Genomic DNA, 24,588 nt, shown 5'->3' with positions numbered 1-24,588 from the left:
CACCAACACTAGACTGACACGTGTCTCTATCTCCGGCTGGAGGTTCTGTGGCCGTTTTTATGTCGCTCTCCCAGTGCTCACTGAAATTAGAGACAGGTGTTAGACATAATTTGGCTCAGGTGCAAGCGCCCTTACCGCTTTCTTCCCCCGGATGGGCGCTTGACCACTTCCCCGCTGCTACAATGTTATTTTGCTGTAAGATGTTTGAGGTCAGTGATGTGGATGTGAGGGGAGGGGCAGAGATATTTCCGCTGCTGTATTTAAAGAACTGTTAAAAACACAAACAGTCCATCAGATTAAAGCTATAAAGTGGATGTGCTAATAAACTCTTGTCTTTTCTCGCTGGAGATCGAATTGAACTGAACACGGTAAGACAAACTCATTTATAGATAAGTGAATATTGTTGATTATTGCAATAGATGAAGCTCATATGACACAAGAATCCTGACATGAGAAATATCTTGAGCATCAATGATCAGTTCATTTAAACAAGCGTCACTGAAAGCTTTCACTGACACTATGAGCAGTTCATGCAGCTGTAAATACATACTACAGTATACATGTGCTTTATGAAATCAATTTCAAAGATTAATGCTGTTTCATATATACTTTTATGTTATGATGTCATCAGTATGGCTCCTCCTCTTCCTTTGATATTTCTGCTCATGATTGCAGCAGGTGAGTCACTGATATTACATGATCACAACTTTAATGTTGAATTTTATTCATGAAATATCTGCCTTTTGTTCCATGTATTTCTTTGTCTGTGTGGCGTGATGTTGATCTGATCATTTGTTCAGTTGTGTTCTCTGTTCAGTTTTCACACGTCTGAATGTTCATTTCTGCTTTTCTGCAACACCTTTTATAAATACTCATGAAGAACTTCACACTCGTTTATCACGTCACAGACACAATTTATGAATATCATTACATCCCCTTTTCTTTAAAGAAAACACAAACAAGTAAACTCAGCATTATTTTATAACATGTTAACTTGCAGTCTTTATATACTGTTAATAGAAATGATAAACTATAAACATTCACATTGATATACTTCAGCAATTCCTTACAGATTCAATCTGTCTTTTAATGTGTCTTGTAGATCTTCTAAGTGTAAATGTGTGATTGTTTGATGTTTGATTGCCTGTATGTGAATCAGTGTTGCAGTCACTTGTGAATAATGCCGTTGATTCAGACTCAGCATTGCTTTGATTCAAGTCTTTCACTTCTTCAGACTTGAGAAGATCACGTCTATTTCGTCTGAGGATTTGTCCATCATCAGTTTTGACTGTATAAGATCTTGGAGCTACTTCTTGCATAACTGTGTCTTTTGTGCTCCAGTTCTCATCACTTGTGACTCTGACAACGTCATCCATCACCAATGGTTGTAGATGCTTTGCAGTCCTGTCGTAGTAGAACTTTAGTTTTTCTTTCAGTTGCTTGAGTTTCTGCTTCATTTTCTCATTTCCTGTTTGTTTTGAACAAGATGGCGGTGTAGTACGATGTTTCGGATGCATCAGCATTTCAGCTGGGGCCATACCACACTCTAATGGAGAGATCAGACTTACTGTCAGCAGCTTTTTTCAGAATTTGCTTGAGAATATACTCTCCTTTCTCAGCCGTACCGTTTGACTGAGCATATTCTGGACTAGAAGTGACATACTTGAAGTCGTATTGCACTGAAAACTCTTGCCACTCTTTGCTGCTGAAGCATGGGCCATTGTCACTGATGACAATCTTCTGTATGCCATGTCTTGCAAAAATGGATTTTGCATGTGTTATTACACACTTTGTAGACATACTTGTAAGGCCAATTCAGGGTAATTTGAGTAATAGTCAATCACCACTAGATGATTATTGCCTTTGAGATGGAAGAGATCCAGTCCAACCTTCTCCGGTGATGTTGGTAAGTCCAGTATCATCATCGGCTGTTTGGTTTGCTTATTTCTGAATTTTTGACATGTATCACACTGTACCTCTTTCCAGACAGCAGGAGGGTGAAGAGTTTGTGTGAGGGGTGTGTGGGGTCATCCAGAATGTTGGTTGATTTGCAGATACAGCATGTTGTGTAAATGTATTTGATGGTGGGAAGAGAGACCCCAATGATCTTCTCAGCTGTCCTCACTATCCTCTGCAGGGCTTTGCGGTCCGAAGCGGTGCAAGTCCCAAACCAGGCAGTGATGCAGCTGCTCAGGATGCTCTCAATAGTCCCTCTATAGAATGTAGTTATCACGAACACGGGTGAAGGCCTCCTCCTCGAGCCTCCGGAGATCGCATTCACCCGAATACTAATTACTCACCTCAGCTGTTGCTCATTACCCCACTCTATTTAATCACGCCAGTTTGTTCCCTCCTTGCGAAGTCTTGTTTAGCCCCAGCGACAATTCCAAGCGTTATTTAGTTATCTCTCTGGCTTACCTGTGTACCGACCTAGTTTCTCTCCGTTCCTGTTTGTTTGCCGCCTGCCCTTGTACTTTAGTCCGTCTACTACGTCTGTCTGCTGCCTGCCCCGATCATAAGCCTGTCCCTGATTACGCGTCAGCCTCTCAGCCTAACTCCGTTTGCCTGTCCCAGACCCTTGCCTGTACGACCTGAGCTTGCCTTGTCAATAAAGCTGCACATGGATCCAAACCAGCCTGAGTCTTTATTACAGAAGTGAGGATGGGGGGTGGGAGATGTGCTTTCCTCAGCCTTCGAAGAAAGTAGAGACGCTGCTGGGCTTTGGCCCTTGCTGTTCTTAGGGCCGCATTTTCGCCTGCTCTGAAGGCGGAGTCTCGGGTCCTCAGCAGTGCATGCACCTCTGTAGTTATCCACGGCTTCTGGTCATTGCGTGTGGTGATGGTCTTGGAGAAAGTGACATCATCAATGCACTTGCTGATGTAGCAGATCACTAATGCTGTGTATTCCTCCAAGTTGGTAGAGTCGCCATATTTTGCAGCCTCCCTGAACATGTGCCAGTCAGTACACTCAAAACAGTCTTGAAGAGCAGAGATGGCTCCTGCTGGCCAGGTTTTCACCTGCTTCTGAAGCGGTTTTGAGTGCCTGATGAGCGGTCTGTATGCTGGGATTAACATAACAGAGATGTGGTCTGAGTAGCCGAGGTGGGGCTCCACCCAGTACATGCCAGGAATGTTTGTGTAAACTCAAGTCAGTTTCATCTATCATCTGGACAGATCGCTCTTTTTGTCTCAATTGTCCTTTAGAAAAACATTGTTTGGCAAAATGATTTTTACCATTACACTTTGCACACCATTTTCCAAAAGCTGGACACTGCTTAGGCTGATGTTCGGTACCACAACGTTTGCAACTATAAATGTCATCCTTCTGTTTTACAACTCTGGGTGTGCGTCGCTTTCCTTTGAAGGATACTGCAACGATTGTGGCATCTGTACTTACAGACACGCTCTTTGGCCACATCTCACCAAAGGTTTTAACATGCATTTGGCCAAACTAACTGACTTGACAGATTTGAATTGACTCTTGCAAAATAAACTCTCTTTCTCTTAATAAACGTCTGACTTTTGCATCACAAATGCCAAAAACAGTCTGATCCCTTATCATTGAATCATTTAGCTGGTCAAAAATGCATGTCTTCGCATTGAGTCTCAGGTCAGTAAGGAAGCTATCAAATATTTCATGCGGCTGCTGCATGCGTGAATGGAACAAATATCTTTCATGAGTTTCATTCTTTTTAGGCGAGCAGTGAGAAGTGAATTTGGCTAGTACATAATCAAGCATGTTTCTATTTTCGTTCTCATCAATGAAGAAGGTATTATACACTTCAGTACCCTGTGGACCAGCAATCGTCAGTAGTGAAGCAATCTTATGTGCTTCTGGTGTCATGTTCATCCCAGTGGCTGCCATGTATAGGTCAAATTGCTCCCTGAAAATGCATCAATTGCTGTCAACATTTCCCTGAGCTTCAAATTCACTGGTGGTTTCAAGGTTTCCATCATATACGCTTTCACAACAATCTGTTTTTTTTTTTCACTTCTGGGACCATGTTTTGTTCAGTGTTTCAAATAAGATACTTCTCATGCAATCTCAACGTGTGTGTTTATTAATTCTTAACACTTCTTCTGCCTGTGTTGTTATTCTTTGTTACTCCTTGCATAGTATCCATCACATAACACTAAACACAGTGACATCTAGTGGCTTTCTTGAGTAACAGGCACAATCAATGAATATCATTACAGTGTCCATGTGCAATAAGTGTTTAAAATGTATGTTAAATGTTTTATAGTATTGACTAATAAATCAAATGATAACTTATTTTTCAGGGGTTTATAGTGCTGATGATTGGGGTGTGAGTTACAGCTCTAAATACATCTGTGCACTAAAGGGGTCATCAGTGATAATGTCCTGCACTTATAAATACCCTCCTGGATATAAGATCGAGAACGTGTTCTGGTTTAGCGAATTTCGCGAAAAGGATGTAGATCCTCCAGATCTGTTTAATGACCCTGAATACAGTCAGAGGATTCAGTATCTGGGAGATAAACAGCAGATCTGCACCATCAGACTGAATGATGTGACACAGAAGGATTCACACGAGTACTATTTCAGATTCATTACTGATAAACCTGATGGAAGATGGATTGGTTATCCTGGAGTGACTCTTGATATCACAGGTAACATTTTTCACAATTCAGTCTTGATTGTTTTTATTTGGGTTTATGATCTCCATTTAAGATCAATTATATTCTGGGAAAGAAATCTTCATCCACAATATATCCAGATGTCAAGTGTTGTTGTTGTCAGATCTTCATGTGGAGTCTCCTGAGAGCGTGACAGAGGGAGATACAGTCAGTCTGACATGTAAAAGCACCTGTAATCTGACTGACAGAACAACATTCATCTGGTGGAAAAACACACAGTCATTAACTGAGAGAAACAATAAACTCCTCCTGCAGTCAGTCAGAAGAGAGGATGCAGGCAGATATAGCTGTGCTGTACACGGACACAAACTCACATCACCTCATGTTGATCTCAATGTTAAATGTAAGTAAATCTTAATTTATTAATTTCTTTCCAGCAGGAAGTAACTATCACAAGATATGTAGACTGTTGATGCAGAATAATAAAGAAACCTGCTTCCACAAACATGAATTTTCTTGACACCTTCAGTCGACTGGAATCTTATATTTTATATATTTCACCTGTAGATCCTCCAGAGATTCCTGTAATCTTCATCAGTAAATCTGGTGAAATAGTTTTGGGTGATTCAGTGACTCTGACCTGCAGCAGTGATTCAAACCCACCTGCACAAATCAGCTGGTTTAAAGGGTCAACATATATTGGATCTGGAGAAATCTACAGCATCACAAGAATCCGCTCTGATCACAGTGGAGAATACAAGTGCAAGTCCAGAAATGAAGTTGGAGAGAAATACTCTGATACTGTCACTTTAAATGTCATGTGTGAGTTTATGATGTTGCAGTAACTGTTGTAACAGATCACTGGATTATCAATCTCAAAACATGATTGTACATTTACTTTTGTGTGTTTTAGACTCACCCAGGAATGTCTCAGTGTCCATGAGTGGATCTGGTGAAATAGTTTTGGGTGATTCAGTGACTCTGACCTGCAGCAGTGATTCAAACCCACCTGTTCTGAACTACACCTGGTTTAAGGAGAATGAAAGTTCATCTGTTGGATCGGGACAGAGTTACAGTGCACTACAGAGTGGATTCTTCTACTGTGTGGCTCAGAATCAACATGGATCTCAGAGATCAGCTGCTGTATCAGTGACAGGTAAAGATTTGATTCATACTAGATCACACCTGTATAACTTCACATCTCTCTTCAGTTTGAGAATTCATCTTCATGTTCTTCCTCTTTCAGTCCATTATAGATCCAGTTGGTATATAATGTTGGGGGTCATGATGGGATGTGGTGGAACAATCATCATCATCTTCATCATCTTCATCATCCTGTTTATAATGTGAGTTCAGACTCTAAACACACAATTGAATCATGTGTAACATCTCCAACATCAGAAGAAATCAGATGAGTTGAGCTCCAGTCGAGGAATATTACATGTCATATATGCAACAATAAAGTGTTTTATTTGTGATTGTTTTGGACAGTAAGAGAGAAAGAATGAACAGAAGATCTGCTATAAAGGAGAATGAGGTGAGATGATCACAGAACTACAAAATAAGAAAACAACTGTTATTTTTATAGTCACTATTAACTGTACAGAGATATTAAGAGTATAATTCATATGAGTGCAAATACTGGACCTGATTCTTCAGTATTCGGTGTTGAAGTTCTTCATTAAAAGAAGTCGAGTGATTGAACTGAATGACATAAAGTTCTTCTGAACAAGACAGATTATATTTGTAATATTTGTAATCATTTCTTCTCTCTCTGTTTCTCTATAGACTGCTGATCGCTGTGATGACACATACACAACTCTTGATCTCAAGACCAGATCTTCTGATGATGTGTACAACACAATCACAGTGAGTCTCAAGAGCAAAGAGACATTATTGAGGATTTCAAGTCAGTTTCTACAGTGAGAGATTGTATTTATAATCTCTGTCTCTCACACAGACTGTTGATCACAATTACAATCTCACATCTTCTCAATACTGTTAATAAACAACAAAACTGTCCTGATCATCAGTCAACAGTAATAACAGTCAATAATATTCAAATACAAATGGACATTTCTCTGTAACAGTATTTTATTACTATTCATGTCCACTGCATTTGACTATAATTAATCAATGTTTAGTTAATATTTTATTCATCATTCTTATTTATATAACTGAGTTTCACAAAGACTAAAAGTGTTGACAAGACTACAAACACATTCATTTAATTTTATCCTCACATTTATAATAAAGTTTGTGAATATTGTTTGCTAATGTGTTTTAATCAGTCCTTCTCTGTCTTATTGTTTGTTCAGCCCAACAGGAAGATGATGCAATAAGAGGCGGAGCACAACCAATCAAATCCCTTCATGACTTCTCTGGGTGGAGCTACGGATGATTGACAGGGATCATAATAAGTTATTAAAGTGTTATATTTGTTCTTCTTTAAAGCTTATGAAGTCTGATATATCAGTGGACATAAATAAAAATAAGTTCTGTGTAAAAGTTGCTGATACACACATGTGTTCAAATAAATCAGAGGATTAAAACAACTCCTGAAGTGATGTTCAATAGGATACAAACTCACTGCTGTGACATTTCACTGTTTACAGAAGACGTCATTTTACCCTAAATACAGAAAAATCTTCATTGCACAACTTCAGTCTTTTAGATCAGCTTGTTTTTGTATCTCTTGCACTTTTTTTAAGTGGGACATTTCACCTGTAATTACTGTATGTGTCACATGAACTTGTTCAACAACCTCAAACCACCACCAGAGGTCTCTATCTGATGTTTACTGACATGAACATTGATCTGCATCACTTCCTGCTTTGCTGGGATGGCCACTTCCTCATTTACCACCAGTATCAATCGCCATCTACAGGAGAAACATTAGAAAAGCATTTGAGTTTGTTCTTTTCAAGATCTCTTGTTATTAAGAAGTAATTACACCTGTAATAAAGAAACAGGGGAACAATAAACATAAACAGATGTGTGTATTCATGTTATCATTGTAATCTAATATCTACCCCACTTTATTATATCACGACAGGTTTGTTAACAGGTAAAGACGGTCAGTTAAGACTCCTCAGGGGGTTCAGATGATAATAAACTTAAACTGAGATTTAAACTACAAAATATGAAAACAGATTCCTCAAAACATATGCTGGAAATAACTTTTTATATTGAAGTTGATATATGTAGAACGAGTCGTGATGGGCAATGAGGAAACGAAGAAGTAGAGTTCTTTTCCTAAGCAGACTTTTAATGGCCACAGCAGTGTTCACATCTTTTATATTTACAGCATTCAACAAACATGCAGGACCTCTGTACACACCAACACTAGACTGACACGTGTCTCTATCTCCGGCTGGAGGTTCTGTGGCCGTTTTATGTCGCTCTCCCAGTGCTCACTGAAATTAGAGACAGGTGTTAGACATAATTTGGCTCAGGTGCAAGCGCCCTTACCGCTTTCTTCCCCAGATGGGCGCTTGACCACTTCCCGCTGCTACAATGTTATTTTGCTGTAAGATGTTTGAGGTCAGTGATGTGGATGTGAGGGAGGGGCAGAGATATTTCCGCTGCTGTATTTAAAGAACTGAAAAAAACACAAACAGTCCATCAGATTAAAGCTATAAAGTGGATGTGCTAATAAACTCTTGTCTTTTCTCGCTGGAGATCGAATTGAACTGAACACGGTAAGACAAACTAATTTATAGATAAGTGAATATTGTTGATTATTGCAATAGATGAAGCTCATATGACACAAGAATCCTGACATGAGAAATATCTTGAGCGTCAATGATCAGTTCATTTAAACAAGCGTCACTGAAAGCTTTCACTGACACTATGAGCAGTTCATGCAGCTGTAAATACATACTACAGTATACATGTGCTTTATGAAATCAATTTCAAAGATTAATGCTGTTTCATATATACTTTTATGTTATGATGTCATCAGTATGGCTCCTCCTCTTCCTTTGATATTTCTGCTCATGATTGCAGCAGGTGAGTCACTGATATTACATGATCACAACTCACTGATAGTGACAGCTCTTTGGATCTCATATTGAGAGTTGACAGCAACAGATTCCAAATGTAAATAGCACACTTGAAATGAACTCTGGACCTTTTATCTGCTCCTTGTAAATGGGATAATGAGGGAATAACACACATGGAACAGCTGAGCAGCCAATTGTCCCATTACTTTTGGTCCCTTAAAAAGTGGGAGGCACATATACAAACTGTTGTAATTCCTACACCGTTCACCTGATTTGGATGTAAATACCCTCAAATTAAAGCTGAAAGTCTGCAGTTAAAGCACATCTTGTTTGTTTCAAATTTCAAATCCATTGTGGTGGTGTATAGAGCCAAAAAGATTAGAATTGTGTCGATGTGCCAATATTTATGGACCTGACTGTATATATATCTCATGCCAATAGATCTAGATCTGAAACAAACAACGATCTAAAACCTCACACATGCACAAACAAATATAAACAACTCCCGCAAGCAGTTCAAGACTCTCACTGGGGTAGTAACACACGACGAAAGGTAATTACAAAATGTGTATTCATTATTCAAACTAAAGCTTATTTATGCGGAATATACAGTAATATATGTTGTAAAAAAAACACTTACTTGTCCAGAGTAATGTCTCCTCCCTCCATAAACATTTCCTCTGCCTTAGAATCACTTCACACTAAAGCCAAATATCATTGTTTTCAGAATTTCATTGGCTATACGATGCGCCAGTCATCATCACACTTGGCTGTAATTGGCTTGATCTTTAGACAAAGGAAAGGGGGGAGGCACTTACATTTGACACAGACTGTGGTTGGCTATTGAAGGCTTTGGATAGGACATGGAAGCTCCTATTGGGTCAAATGAGGTGTCAATCAAAAGGTCAGAGTGTGGCATCCAGTTTGATACCGGTACAGGAAAAGTTTACATCTGAACTGAAGTTATGACAGAGAATATGTGAAAGATTAGGCACTGCAGCAGGGTGCTTTTAAATTATGCAACAAGGGTCTGTGGGTATTTATAGATGTAATAATGTGATTTGGACTAAACATTTGACTTGATTTGAGCGTTTGGACATTTGACAATGTAACAACACCGTTTTTGTCAGGAAGTTATTGATCAGTGGACTACTATGAGGCTTCATAGGTGAGTTGCCTAAATTTTGTTATTGTTTGTTTGTTGGTTGGTGGTCTGACAAAGATATAGATTGTACCTGCTGTTGTGATTGTATCTTAAACTGGTTTATATCAATAGAAAATCAAGAAATGGAGCTTTCCAAAGATATGAGGCATGTGTACCAATGTAACACACAGCAGTTGCCTACATCGCATAGTTTTTTTTTTGGTAACATTTACAGGCCCGCCAGTGGGTTGTTGAATGCAAACTATATAACTTCACATCTCTCTTCAGTTTGAGAAGTCATCTTCATGTTCTTCCTCTTTCAGTCCGATATAGATCTGGTTGGCATGTAGTGTTGGGGATCATGATGGGATGTGGAGGATTATTCATCATCATCATCATCATCATTTTGTTTAAAATGTATAAGTATTATATTAGTTTGTGTCTTTGAAAACAGCATTTTTGACATTTCCTGTTATTTTATTCCAGTGCACTTATGCAGTTTATGTCTGTTCTTATAACAGGAAAAAGCGTGCAGGTGTTAAAAATGAAAACCTCTCAGGAAATCAGGTAAAAATAATAATAATAAAAAACTCACTTTACAACATCAGGAATGAAGTCATCTCTGTTTCATATTATGTGTTACACAATTCCACAAAACATATCTCCAATTATTATAACCTATTATTACCTTCTTTTTACCACAACTTAAATATTGAAGTCTCTCTTTAGACCAGTGGTTCTCAAACTGTATGTGGATCTCTTGATGTGATTTCAGGATCAGATCTATTGTGATGTGATAGAGAGAGTTTCTGTCCATGATGCTCCTCTTTCTGAAAGTGAAACATCGGATCAAAATGATGCTCAGTACGACAGTATTAAACCCAAGAGACTCAGAGGAAATCTGACCGCTGGAAAAGCTCCTGAATACACTGCAGAGATTGAGTATGCAACGGTCCAACATCACAAACACAAAGAGAAGAAAAGAACAGAAGAACATGAAACCCAGAATGACAGGTGAGAAGAATCAAGTTAAACACACACGTGATTATCTGTGTTTTAATTCATTTCTCTCATGTTATGTTTTGATATTTTAGGAGATCAGATATGCAGACTGTTGAAGAGGACTCAGTGATCTACAGCAGTGTTAAATGATCAATAATGATCCATAGAGTTTATTCATTCTCTGCACCTCTATCAACATATTCAATAACTCAAGTCTGATTTATTCTCTTTTTGTCTTTTAGCATGATGGTCAATGTATGCTGGACTAATGTAGGCCCTAAAGTGTGTTTCACCATTTGCTTTATTTTTTTAAATGTTTAAAGTTTGGATATTAAAATTTGTCTCCGATTTCTATTTGTTTATTTTAATCTGATTTTAATAAACAGTACTTTGGTTTAAAAAAAATTCAAGTATTTTTAGTCCTCCACTCAGGGTGTGAATCTGGGAAATTGAAATCACAGATGTTAGCTAAATAAAATAGGGTTATTAACTCTTAGAAATGTACAGCTGTGGCCAAAATTATTGGTAGTGACATAAATGTTGTGCTTTGTAAAGTTTTCTGCTTCAGTATTTGTAGATCATTTTTTTTCACATGTTTCTATGGTATACTGGAAAACAATGATAAACATTTCATGAGTTTTGAAGGCTTTTATTGGCAAAAACATTCAATATATGGAAAGAGTCAATATATACAGTGTTGCCCCTTGTTCTTCATCACCTCTGCAATTCACTCTGGCATGCTGGATATCATCTTCTGGGCCAAATCCTGAATGATGGTCCATTCTTCCCTTATTAGTGCTCGGAGTTGATCACAATTTGTGGGCTTCTGCTTGTCCACTCGCCTTTTGAGGACAGACCATATGTTCTCTATGGGCTTCAGATCCGGGAGTTTTCTGGCCACGGATCCAAAATTTCAATGCAGTGATCTCCGAGCCACTTCATTATCAATCTTGCCTTGTGACATGGTGCTCCATCATGCAGGATGATTTTATGAAATTATATTTTGAGATGAACTAGTCTATAAAATTGGCTGGGTTAAAAATAACTCAATTAGCAACCCAGTGGTGGTTAAGGTTGGACAGACCACATGTTGGAGTCTACCATATTTCACACCCATCTCCGCCCCCCTCCCATTTTGTTATTTCTCCTGGGAAACTCCCGTAATTTGTATGCCCCAAACCTCATTATATGAATAATCACATCAATATATTATTCCAATATATTATTCCAAGGATAGAAGTGTCAAAACTTACTAAATTCAGCCCATTTCTAATAAAGTTGTCTGTACTGTTGAACTGAGCACAAACATCAACATGCAACCACTTGAATTAATCGTTGATACTTGATCATCTGTGTTATTGCTGTCAGAGGATTTGAACCAAATATGCTTCTATGACTTGCCTCTGCTACACAGTAATGTTCACCCTGGGATAGGTAAGGTGCTTCCCATTTCTTTGCTGCCGATTTGGAGCTCAAACCTTTTTGGAGCAATATCTACAGCTATACCCTTCTCAAGACAAAAACCTGCATGGCCGAGAGACTGTCACATAAGTACTCACCCTAACCTTGAGAGAACACAGCAGTTTTGAAAATGTGATGCTGTATTCAATTTATGGGCCTTAATTAAAAATAAAATGCATTAAGCCTTTTGTGTCCTGTTATAGGAGGCTCAGAAAAATGCTAACATGTACTTTGATATAGTGATTTTATTTTTTGTTTCCTTATAGTATTATAGTACTGGTGCTTTCATTACGAGAAGGGAAATGTGTTCTGTGCACTGTTTGTCATTGACGGTCTACACAGTCCAGACGGTAGAGGGCAGCAGTGCTTCAGTGCTGGATGTAATCTTGAGTTAACGATGAAGAAGTCGGTTGTACACCTGGTAAGAAGAAATAAAGATTAAGTTAGAAATGATGCTCGGTGTCTGCGTGATTCACAGTTGGGTTAAACTAACCAAGAAAAGTCTGGGTTACACATTTTAAACCAACCATTTATCCCAATATGACATAAGGCTGGGCGAATTTTACCTCATAAATGGTTGTTTTCATTATTCTTTCAACAAAATCAGTGTATTTCGATTTGGCTGCAAGACAAAAAAAAAAAAAGAAATAATTTGTTTGGCTATATTAATTGTAATATTTCAAAAAACAAAAATAATTTAGATGCAATTATTTTTATTGGATGACAAGTCAGCATATAAAAGCTTTGCCAAATTCCTTAAAATCCATATAAATCCAAGTAATAATACAGTCATAAAACATTTGAGGGAAAAACAGTTATAAAACATTTCAGGAGATCACAGAAGCAATAGGAACAGCCTCAGTGCACTCGCGATCTGTGGGAAGAAAGTCGTGTATCAGTATGACTATCTGATCTAGTTTAATATATATCAACCAATGCTAATATTCATGTATGCAAAGTGATGTCATAGAAGAACAAAGCTTTACCTTTTGTCATCTCTCTGTTGGACATTGAAGTTTCACATGTCAGCGAGTGAGGCGACAATAGCTGTGACACAACGCGAGCAAACTCGATCTCTGCCATCATCACTGCAGCTGTTAAAGGGCTAGTTCACCCAAAACTGAAATTCTCTCATCAATTATTCACCTTCATGCCCTCCTAGATGAGTAGGACTTTCTTTCATCTGCTGAACTAAAATGAAGATTTTTAGAAGAATTTCTCAGCTCTTTGGTCCTTACAACGCAAGTGAATGGGTGGGAAAATTTTGAAACTCCAAAAAATCACATAAGTCATCTGTGGCGGAACGACCCGCCCCTCCCTTTCGTCCACATCGCCTCGCCTCGAGCTTGTGCGGCGGCCATTGGGCCCTGCTCACACCTGGGTCATTCCATGCAGAGCCGGATTATCCATAAGGGCACTTGGGCCAGTGCCCAGGGGCACCAACCATTCACAACCACTAGGGGGGCACCACATGACACAAGCTTTAAAAATATTTTTCGTAAATTGTTATATTATTAACTTGAAATTCTTGAAAGACCATACATAACTTGTTTATGAACACTAATTTAACAATAATAATAATAATAATAATAAATTATAAATAAATGAAGATTACATGACCACTATCACTCCCCCCCTCCCCAATCTGTCACAGTTGAGTTGGTCCACAACAATTACGCGCAAATGTGTCATTTTTTTAACGGCTACAGAAAATGAATCAAAATCCAAAATGGACAGACGGCAATTGAGTGGTTTCGCAAAAAAGAAGATTAAAGAAAGAGAAGGACGCTAGACGTTTAGCTACAATAAAAAATGTTCCAGGGATCGACAATTTTTTTGTTAGATCACTAGTTTTTTGGGAGAACACTGGAATTGCAGACACCAGCAGCGCTAAGTCTGACACCGCTGGCGCTGCTAGCGGGGGAGATGCAGCAGCTGCTAATGTTAGTCAGGGCGTCGGCGATGACCGCCAGGCGAATGAGGATATTCTCCTTGTCCTTGGGGGAGACAGGAGCGAGGAAGACTCGGGTGAGGAAGAGGACATTAATGAAGGTAAATATTAGGGGTGGGACGGTACATGTAAGTTATTCATATTGAACCGAAACGGTACGGGCGTCACGTCTCGGTGCACGAATTTACACGGAGAATACACGGTATAAAAATAAATAAAACTAAATAGCGATACATATCGCTCTATTTCGCATAATGAACAGTCTGATCAAGATTGCAATGCTGGAGTGTGTGTGTGTGTGTGTGTGTGTGTGTGTGTGTGTGTGTGTGTGTGTGTGTGTGAGAGAGAGAGCCGTAGTCGCGATCGAGAGTGTGTGTGTGTGTGTGTGTGTGTGTGTGTGTGTGTGACGTGAGAGAGAGAGAGAGCCGTAGTCGCGATCGAACTGTGTGTGTGTGTGTGTGTGTGAGAGAGAGAGAGAGAGCCGTAGTCGCGATCGAACTGTGTGTGTGTGTGTGTGTGTGTGTGTGTGTGTGTGTGTGACGTGAGAGAGAGAGAGCCGTGGGCTCGATCAAACATAAAAACATACTCCGTCATTTTGTTCATACAGGACATCATTCAAACTGCAAAGTGTTTACTTATATTCGTGTACACTCGCAATAAAACACAACAAAGTGCTTTTGTCACACTCTAAACTCTTGTCAAACTGTAACATACAACTGTCACCCAACAAAACACACACACACACAAATCTGTTTATGTTTAAGTTACACATTCTACATTGATTAAAAATCAAATGTGTTTTAATGGTTGTATTAATAAATTGAGACATTTGAATATAGTGCTCACTGCTCATATGCCTACATGTATGTAGTTGGACAAGTTAGGAAATTACATTTGAGAAATCTCCTTGATTATGTCTTGTCTGATTGGGGGCCTTTTGAGGTATAGTGCCCAGGGGCACCACACTGTCTTGATACGGCCCTGATTCCATGGACACTTCCCCAGTCCTCACGGATCCCCGTTTCACCCCAAGGATGCCAGATTCCCCTTTATTTTGAACACCATTCCCCCAAACACTACGTATTCCCCTTTAAGATATTTTATGTTTACTGTTATTTTCAATAAACGCTTCTCCGAGGCTCGACATAAATGCCATTAAATTATTGTTTAGAATACACTCCTTTAGGGCACTGTATGACATTTCTTTTATATCTTCACAAAAAAATGTATAACAATTTGAAGTTAAGCCATCCTGACCAGGGGCATAACCTGCTGACATTTGCTATATAGCTGTTAGAATCAAACATTTCTATAAATACCACATCAACTTGAGAAATATATTGTTTTATACTTTCAAGAAATGGTAATGAGTCATCGGCTGAGAAAGACGAGGAGTTTAATTTTGAATAGAATTGGTGAATTTCTTTAGAAATTATCTTTGTGTCCGAGTATTCTCTATTATTAACCATCAAAACAAGTATTTTATTTTTCTTGAGTCTCCTCATTTAAAGTCCAAAAACACAACACATATTATTTTCCACTTATTCAATCCATTTAGCTCTGGATGGGACATAAGCTCCTTGTGACCTCTGGATGAATGAATGATCTAATCTGGTTTGTAAACTCAACAGCTTTACTTTGATTTCCTCTGACATCTCAGTTTTCCTACAACACTCATTCATTTCTTGAATAAAGTTACTGACCTTATATTTAAAATATTCCCATTTCCTGCAGTGAGTATCTAATATTACTTTTAATTTCTACCACTAAGGACTTCACGTTTCTTCAACCTTCAACAAATCAGCATTGAACTTCAAATATATATATATTGCTTTTAATTTCTGGATTCAAAGTAAATTCAATTACACAATGGTCTGTTAAGGGAGCAGCAGATATTGAAACATTTAAACCAGATTTGTGATTTCAGATGAAACCAGCCAAAGGTCTATTTGGACCTTGATCTCCCATTGGGTTTATTCCAAAAAATGTGTCTGCTATGACGGTTTGTATATCTCCAAATATCAATAAAAGAGTTGATGTTTATGAATTCCTCCAGCACAATATTATAATGGAAATAATTATGAATAGAAGAATATCTAACCATTCATCCGGAGACCTATTGAAATCTCCCTCCGTTACAGTAAATCCTATACCAAAAGTTTGTTTATATTCAGCAATAATTTCTGTAAGAGTTCCAAGTAAAATATTCTTTTGAACAATATTATAATAACCATAAATATTTATCAAAATGGCAAATAACCCCTCTAAATTAACTTCCACAACCATCCAATGACCATCCTTATCGATTTTAAATGTTTCTACCTCCCCAGGATATCAATGAAAACATATGGCCACATGCCTAGAACGATTGCTGCCGTGAGAAAAAATAATTTAGTCTCCCCATTGGTTTCTCCAATGTAATGTCAACTTCACATGAATGAGTCTCTTGCCCAAAAATGCAGTGTGCTTTAAACCCTTTACAAAATAAAAAAGTGGCCTTGCGCTTTGTATTATCCTAAAGATAAAAAGAAATCTCCGACTATAGAGAGAACATATAAAAAAGGGAATAACAATTTACTCACATGAGACTTTATGAACAAGTAAAAGAACCAATCTTTTTAAGTGAATGCTAAACATTAAAGTTGGTCTGAAAAATGTTTTCCATCCCCAATGTAGATCCGTATTGTTTTGGTTGGCACTACATCATCTATGCACTTCCTGATTAAACACATTACAGTATCAGCGTGGACCTCAATGTCGTCATCTGAGGCGGAACTGAACATCTCCCAGTCCACGCAGAATCTGATTGGTCTGTCCAGAACTGGATCGTTCAAATGGTAGGTGCTTCCTGTTTCAGTTTCAGTTTCTGGGCAAAAGGATAGTGGAGGTGTTGATACGTGCCGGGACGCACGTATCATAAGTTTCTCCATATAGGCTATTGCCATTACTCCTTCAAAATGCTTATTTAAACGGATTATCTAGTTTGTTCAAGTGCTGAAGTCATTGGAAGGCTCAAACAAATTTTTACAAATTTAAATGTAACTTGAGTTGAAAACTTTAAAACAGGAAACCAAACTGAGTCAGTGGTAGAAGAGGTATAACAATGCTGAAATGAGCGGCACAAATGAAAACGCAAGAAAGGTCTTCAGAAACTTGTTGACCACTCAAACCCTGCAGAAGCTAACAAGCTCAAACGTGTGAGTAGTAAAGAGCGTCTTGCAGAAGAACTGGATTTTGGTGAGCCATTTACACCTCTCGGTCTCTCCTCCGGGACATCGGTTAATAGTCCAGCGTTAAAGAAATCTAAAGCTGATGTCTCGTTACATGAGCTTCAAGAGAACATCATCACAGCCCTCAACAAGAGAACAGACTCCCCTGAAGAAATGATCAAAACAAATTCAAACACCACTGAAGAGCTGGAATCATCCCTCCTTTTTGTCAATGCAGAAATTGTTGAATTACAGAAGTGTAAAGGTGAACTAACAGCCAAAGTTGCCGAACAAGCAAGTGCTATAGCTCAGTTGGGAAATACAATCGTAGAAACAGAGCGCTACAAATGGAGGTGGCAATGGGGACTCTAAAGGTCATTGGATAGTACTACTGATTGATATAAATGATTGTAAGTTCATGACTGTTAATGTTTAGAGGTCGACCGATATGGGTTTTTTCAGGCCGATGCTGATCTTTTGAAATCCGGGTCAGCCGATGGCCGATTAATGCTGCCGATTTATTTTGGCCGATATGTGCTTGTTTTTAACCTCTTATTTCAACCTTTTATTTGAAAGATAAAATGTAACACAAATAATTACTTAAGATGACTTGACCAATCTGCACTTGTACACTTAAATTAAAAATGTATAATGTAAAAACATATTGTATAAATATTTATTCATATTTTATTCAAGTTGAGGATTTTGTTCGAGGATTGTTAAATTTTTTAGGGTGATGACGTAATAAAATATGATCGCAGTCATACTGTCCGTTCCTACTAGACTGTACCAAATGTCATTTTTTTCATGTCATATTTACATGATAACAGAAAATCTCAATTAATTCCAGATTTGTGTTGTTACCTTAAAAAATCCACAATTGAATTACAATTACTAACAACTGCTCAAAATATTTTGTTAAGACACATACCTGTGTTGACCTTCCTGCCATCACTTCTTGGACCCAACACCAAAAAGATTGAAAAATCATATCGGTTTAAACTAAATTCCAGTCACAGGCAACAATAAGTAGAAGGCTATACACCTCATTTATCTTTTTACATAACAATTAAGACCTTATAGATAATTATATACTACATTTAAAAATGACATCCATATATGTGAAGTTCATAAACTGTGGTGTGCATATATCAGGGCTCTACAGTGCAAGTATTTCACTTTTGCCCCTAAAAATAGACACGTGTGAACAGGTAGTGATTTTAACTGTTCAGCATGCTTCACAGGGGTCTTTTGCCTGGTTATGAATCCTCTTCTCATCCATTGTGGCCCATCAACATATATACTAAAATCCTCACCTGTTGTTCCTGTCAATCACACACGCAGTTGTAGCATGTGAATGAATTACACCAGCTACACAGTGTCAACCAATGAATCAAAGATGCGTGAAGGAGGGCGGAGCCAACTTATGTTGTTCAGATTGTATTTGAATGGTTACATTTATATGCACTTTGTTTATATTCATTTCAATTTGTGGGATGCAGCAGTTTTGCTAATTATTTATTTTTCTTTGATATGGTGCATTATTCAATTATCAGTACCGCCGCTACCTACATGCATACTACGCAGTCTGCGTAGGGTTATACTTTAAATGCAAATGTTTAATATCATTATTTTTCATAACAAATCAATGCAATGAAATACAGTGTGGTTAAGGTAGAGTGTAATTTCATTTAATAATTTAATTAGAATTGTTTTAACACCAATTATGCAAAGAGCCGGAAAATGCCCAACGCTAATCGTAGAGAAACATCTCACGGCGGCATATCCAGTGCTCTGGATGAGACATTAATCCCACATACGAAAGCAACTGGACATCTGATATCATTTGATTCTAGTAGGCATGGGTCAGTGTGTGATTTGGGAGGCATGTGCTGTTCCACAGATGTGTGTCCCTTAGTACACGCACACACACACTCATACACGCAGTATAAATATGTATGTAATAAGTTGTTTGTTAATAAACTCTGTATTACATTTTCACTGCTCCTACTTGTTTTCATTCAGGAGCACATGTACTCCTTGGGGGAAAACTTAGCGTAGAGCCCTGTACATGACAATTTCATTTTGCAGTCAGTTTTCAGTGACTCAAAACTGCGTTTAAACTTTGGACAAAAAGCTAGGTGTTGCGTGAGGACGAGGCCTCGTAGATCTTAAAATATGACCTGCACTGAAGAGCTTTGTGCAAATCGGTTTTCACACCGACTATGGTGAGCTCTCAGTCGCTCCAGTCTTCTACGAAACCTGTCGAGGCTGCTGCTGCTGCTTCTCCCATCCATTGCTTCAACTGAAGGCCACACTTAATAAGCACGAGGGGTGCAGGTGATGGGGGAGGGGGCAATCAATTAAGGCTGCACTGAAGTGCACCACAATATTCAACACTTCTCACCTTTGACTGCCAGCTGTCCGTTCCTAAAACCTCATCTTATATACAGTTTATTTATCTGGCATTTCCTCATTTCTACAACCCTTCATTACATTAATTATTAAATAAGTACTTTGATACAAAAACATAAAGGAGGAAACAAAGTTTGTCAGTGTTGCATTTGTTCCAGACACATTTTTTGAACTATGTTGTTTACTGCGTTGGGCCAGAGGAAGGGTGATGCTGAGGGATCTTTGCTGCCCCATGTGTTCCAAAGTCTATAGATGTATTGAAACACATTTCAAAAAAGGACACAAAGAACTAACAGTAAGTCTTTCATCACAAAAATTACTCTTATTTATTCCAATTAATGTAGTCTATGTTTTGTTCATAAAGTTGTATCACATTGTGATTACTATTGATTAACACAAACAACACACTTTATAAAAACATAACAGCAAAATAAATATAAAACAAGGAACATGACTTTATTGATTAACACAAGCTAGACAAGTGCGCATGGCCAGACACCCGAAACCGAACACAAAGCCATGCGCTCACAAAGACAAGACATGGAGCCTGAGTCAGAAACAAGACCGACCCAGACCGAAGAGTCAGGATCCAGACACCAGAACTGAACATGAAAACACAGACTACACAGAGGAGCACACGGCAAGAAAAACAACCAAAATAGTGTGCTTACACAGAGACATAGGACATATAACAAACTTATTCAGATTCATGCCATAATTTCTTAAAGGAATAGAAAACTCTAGTCACTATTCACTTACATTTATGTTGTTCCAAACCTGTGTGACTTTTATCTTCTGTGAAACAAAGTGTTTTTATGCATCTTTTCACCATACCGTATAATGAATGTGAATAGTGAATCTGGGCTGTCAAGCTCTAAAGGAAAGAAACCCCCAAAAAGTATTGGTCTGCAATGTGACAGAGAAAAGTTGTTCAGCACTGGAAGTATCTTATATAGAGTCCTATCCATCATATTGTAACAGACTTAACAGTGACTGTCTACTCTAGACTCCAGCAGTCAAGATCTGGTCAAGTTGATTGGCTACCTGATTACACAAAGGGCCAATCAGCTTACGCCATGCGAGCCAATTGGCCCTAAACTTGTTCATCTCTTTATCCAAAGGGTCGGCGACCAGGTGTGTAATCCACCATACCGAGCATGGCTATGGTTTCATTGAACTGTTTGATCTCCACAAGTTTTTGAAGTAGCTACTTATGCACTACCATCACACCTCCTTGACACAACACAACCAGGCCCACTTCACAGCAGAGTCCACTTGCCTCACCTGCAACTGGCATGTTGATGAAGTGCACTAAGGCCGAGCTAGATTACGCAATAGTTGCCATTTTCCTATGCTTTACGATGTGTACATTGTGCAAAGGGTGGAACCAACTGTCAAGGCTGTTGAATATTGCACTTTTCTAAGGAGACAGCATTCCTGATGGTCATAATAATACTCCAGTACATGAAGTATTTGATGTGCCCATTACGCACCTGTTTACTGAACACTAACAATATTAACAACGGGACTTGAGATTTGTAAAACAGTGAACCAGCGACCCATTTATAAATGACTTTTAAAGTGACTCTCTCCTCCCCACTGATAGCCGTTGTGTGGTGAGCATATTGCCGCACTATGAGCTGCCGTGGCATCATCCAGGTGGATGCTGCACACTGGTGGTGGTTGAGGAAAGTCCCCTGTTCTCAATTCTTTGAGAGTTGTGTCAAATAAGCTACATAAGTGTAACGTTCATTAATTCATTCAGATTAATTTTTTGTAAAGGGGTTCCTTTTGTGGGGAGGAATGTAATATTATATAATATTTTTTACTTGGGATTCATTCATCAGTATGTGAATGTAACACAGTGAGGTATGGAATGATATTCCGGACATTATTCAAAAGGAATTGCAAATTGTATTTGCAATTGCGTTTTCAATTTGTGGACGCATAAAATGTGACATAATCCAAACGCAATTGCAAATCGCGCATTACGGTTTGCATTTTCGTTTAAGCGAACGCACAGTGACTGCCAAATTTCAAATGGAAAAGCAAAGTCCGTTTGCAACTGTGTTTCCCATATCTTACGAGTTTTGGCCCTGTCGAGTTTTGGCAAGGTAATTTATTTAAATAGCAATTTCAATTACCACGTCTGCTTTTTCACTTTCTCAGCGTCGCGTATGTAGCCAGCCAAAACTCAAATGGAATACTAATTCCCTTAGTATTTCCATTGATGCTTTACACGGAAACCTGTCAATCAGGGTCAAGGGTGGGATTATGCTATGGGGCGTGTTTGTCTTGGGAAGTGACGTCACTCACAGTCTATCAGGATCAATAATTAGCACTGCACTTTATTCATCTATAATCTCACACTGGACTGTCAACATATTCTCCTCAATATACTACTTCATAGATATATATATATATTTCATATACTCCTACTTATTGTATTCTATATTGTGTGTATTGTTTACTGTACATTGTATATAATTATTGTGTTGTGTAAGTATGTGTACATCTGATATGTAAATTGTGTTGTGTAAGTATGTTGTTTACTGTAATTGGTATATGTCTCGTCACTGTCATGACTGCTGTGTTGCTCGGAACTGCACACAAGAATTTCACCTACTGTTGCACTTGTGTACATGGTAGTGTGACAATAAAGTGATTTGATTTGATTTGATAAACCGGCGTCTGTTCAGGGCATCACCTCTTGACCGTCGACTGTGAGTGACGTCACTTCCCAAGACAAACACGCCCCATAGCATAATCCCACCCTTGACCCTGATTGACAGGTTTCTGTGTAAGGCATCGGAAATGGAAATACTAAGGGAATTAGTATTCCATTTGAGTATTAGAAAATCAGTTATTTTGAATTCTTATAATAAAGGTGGCTTAAATTTCATTGATTTTGATTCTCTTAACAATACCTTAAAAATAAATTGGCTTAAACGTTTCCTTCACAATCAATCTTCTATTTGGAGTATAATCCCAAGATATATTTTTTCTCAATTAGGAGGTATACATTTTCTTTTAATGTGCAATTATTCAATTAGTAAACTTCCTGTCAAACTTTCCAATTATCATCAGCAGATGCTTATGGCTTGGAAACTTATTTACAAGCATAATTTCTCGCCACACAATTTTTTAATTTGGAACAACTGTAATATTCTTCATAAGAGGACATCTTTATTTCTTGAAAACTGGTTCAATAATGGGGTGATATTAGTAAACCAGCTATTTGATAGTGAAGGTAATTTATTTAATTATTCGATTTTGTTTCAGGATACCAATTCCCAGTATCTAGTAAAGAATTGAATATAGTTTTCAAGGCCATCTCTTTGGAAATCTGTATGCTGTTTAGAAACAATAATAGTGCTACAGTGACTTCTGTTTCTCCCCTAGCCCTGAATCTACTGTGGTTGCTTCTATTTGTTTTTCAATACATAAATCCAATTATAAAATTAGCTCATTATTTTTGGACCCTGTTACTTCAATTCCTTCCTCCATTTCTTATTGGAATAACCTTTTGATGATATTAAATGGTCATATGTTTGGTCACTTCCTCAGAAATTCTTTCTAACTAATAAAGTTAAAGAAATATCCGATAAAATTATTCATAGATTTTATCCAGTTAAATACTTTTTAAAGAAATTTAGAAATGATATTGATACTTCCTGCTCTTTTGTGAAGCCTCCTCTGAAACTGTTGATCATTTGTTTTGGGAATGTCTTTTTACTCGGTCTTTCTGGAACAATATTGATGCTCTGATTGTCCAAAAGGTTTTATGTAACTTTTCTTTATCATATAGACACATTCTTTTTGGATTTTATGTTAAAGACAAGAATCTAATTAATGCATGTTTTTGTATAAACCTTCTTTTATATATTGGAAAGTTTCATATCCATAAATGTAAATATATGAAAAGTAAACCCCACTTTAGCTTTTTCAAAGAAGAACTGAAGATGTATTTAAATACAATTTCAACTTCTGTTAACAAGAAAGCAATGAAAACATCCAGAATTAGTGCCACGTTTAATATTCTCTCTTAATGTTTTTTTCTGAACCATAATTTCTCTTTTGTTTTGAAAGATTGTTTATATTTCTTGTATGTATCGTCTTGTTCTGTTTGTTAATATTGCAATAAAAAAAATAAAATAAAAAAAAATAAAAAAATTAGTATTCCATTTGAGTTTTGGCTGGCTACATACGCGACGCTGAGAAAGTGAAAAAGCAGACGTGGTAATTGAAATTGCTATTTAAATATGACAGGGCCAAAACTCGTAAGATATGGGAAACACAGTTGCAAACGGACTTTGCTTTTCCATTTGAAATTTGGCAGTCACTGTGCGTTCGCTTAAACGAAAATGCAAACCGTAATGCGCGATTTGCAATTGCGTTTGGATTATGTCACATTTTATGCGTCCACAAATTGAAAACGCAATTGCAAATACAATTTGCAATTCCTTTTGAATAATGTCCGGAATATCATTCCATAGTGAGGTGCGTTTATTGGTTGATTGTTTCATTTTGGTTACAGGCCGTTCAAATGAGGTTTCTTTGCTATTATGAAAGAGAGTTCATGTTTTACATGCCCAAATAAGGATTTTTAAGTTGTTGACAAAAGTTATATTTGTTCCAAAGAAATCTGAAAAGTTACTATTTTTTTTTTTTACATTTTAAATGCAGCTTGAACTGTTTAATATTTTTACTATGCTTTTTTAGTAAATCCAAAGCAGTTTAAATGTCTCATGGGCTGAACCGCCCAGGCTCTTCTTAGATTTCATGAATTAATTGGTTATGGTGA

At 37.8% G+C, this 24,588-nt stretch overlaps 1 protein-coding gene across 1 annotated transcript in view; it reads left to right on the top strand.

Annotated features, from left to right (window-relative positions):
• LOC127652013 (B-cell receptor CD22-like) overlaps positions 1-24,588 on the top strand; it is a 42,267-nt gene that overhangs the window by 7,628 nt on the left and 10,051 nt on the right. The window contains exons 10-17 of the mRNA XM_052138077.1: positions 632-678; positions 4,281-4,631; positions 4,762-5,001; positions 5,166-5,420; positions 5,512-5,754; positions 5,845-5,944; positions 6,090-6,135; positions 6,387-6,467. Coding sequence (XP_051994037.1) covers positions 632-678; positions 4,281-4,631; positions 4,762-5,001; positions 5,166-5,420; positions 5,512-5,754; positions 5,845-5,944; positions 6,090-6,135; positions 6,387-6,467 — 1,363 coding nt within the window. The remainder of the gene's footprint in view (positions 1-631; positions 679-4,280; positions 4,632-4,761; positions 5,002-5,165; positions 5,421-5,511; positions 5,755-5,844; positions 5,945-6,089; positions 6,136-6,386; positions 6,468-24,588) is intronic.

This window comes from Xyrauchen texanus, chromosome 11 (genome assembly GCF_025860055.1).
Source record: "Xyrauchen texanus isolate HMW12.3.18 chromosome 11, RBS_HiC_50CHRs, whole genome shotgun sequence".
Taxonomy (NCBI): domain Eukaryota; kingdom Metazoa; phylum Chordata; class Actinopteri; order Cypriniformes; family Catostomidae; genus Xyrauchen; species Xyrauchen texanus.
The sequence above is the reverse complement of the archived record's forward strand: the minus strand, read 5'-3'. Positions and strand labels throughout refer to the sequence as shown.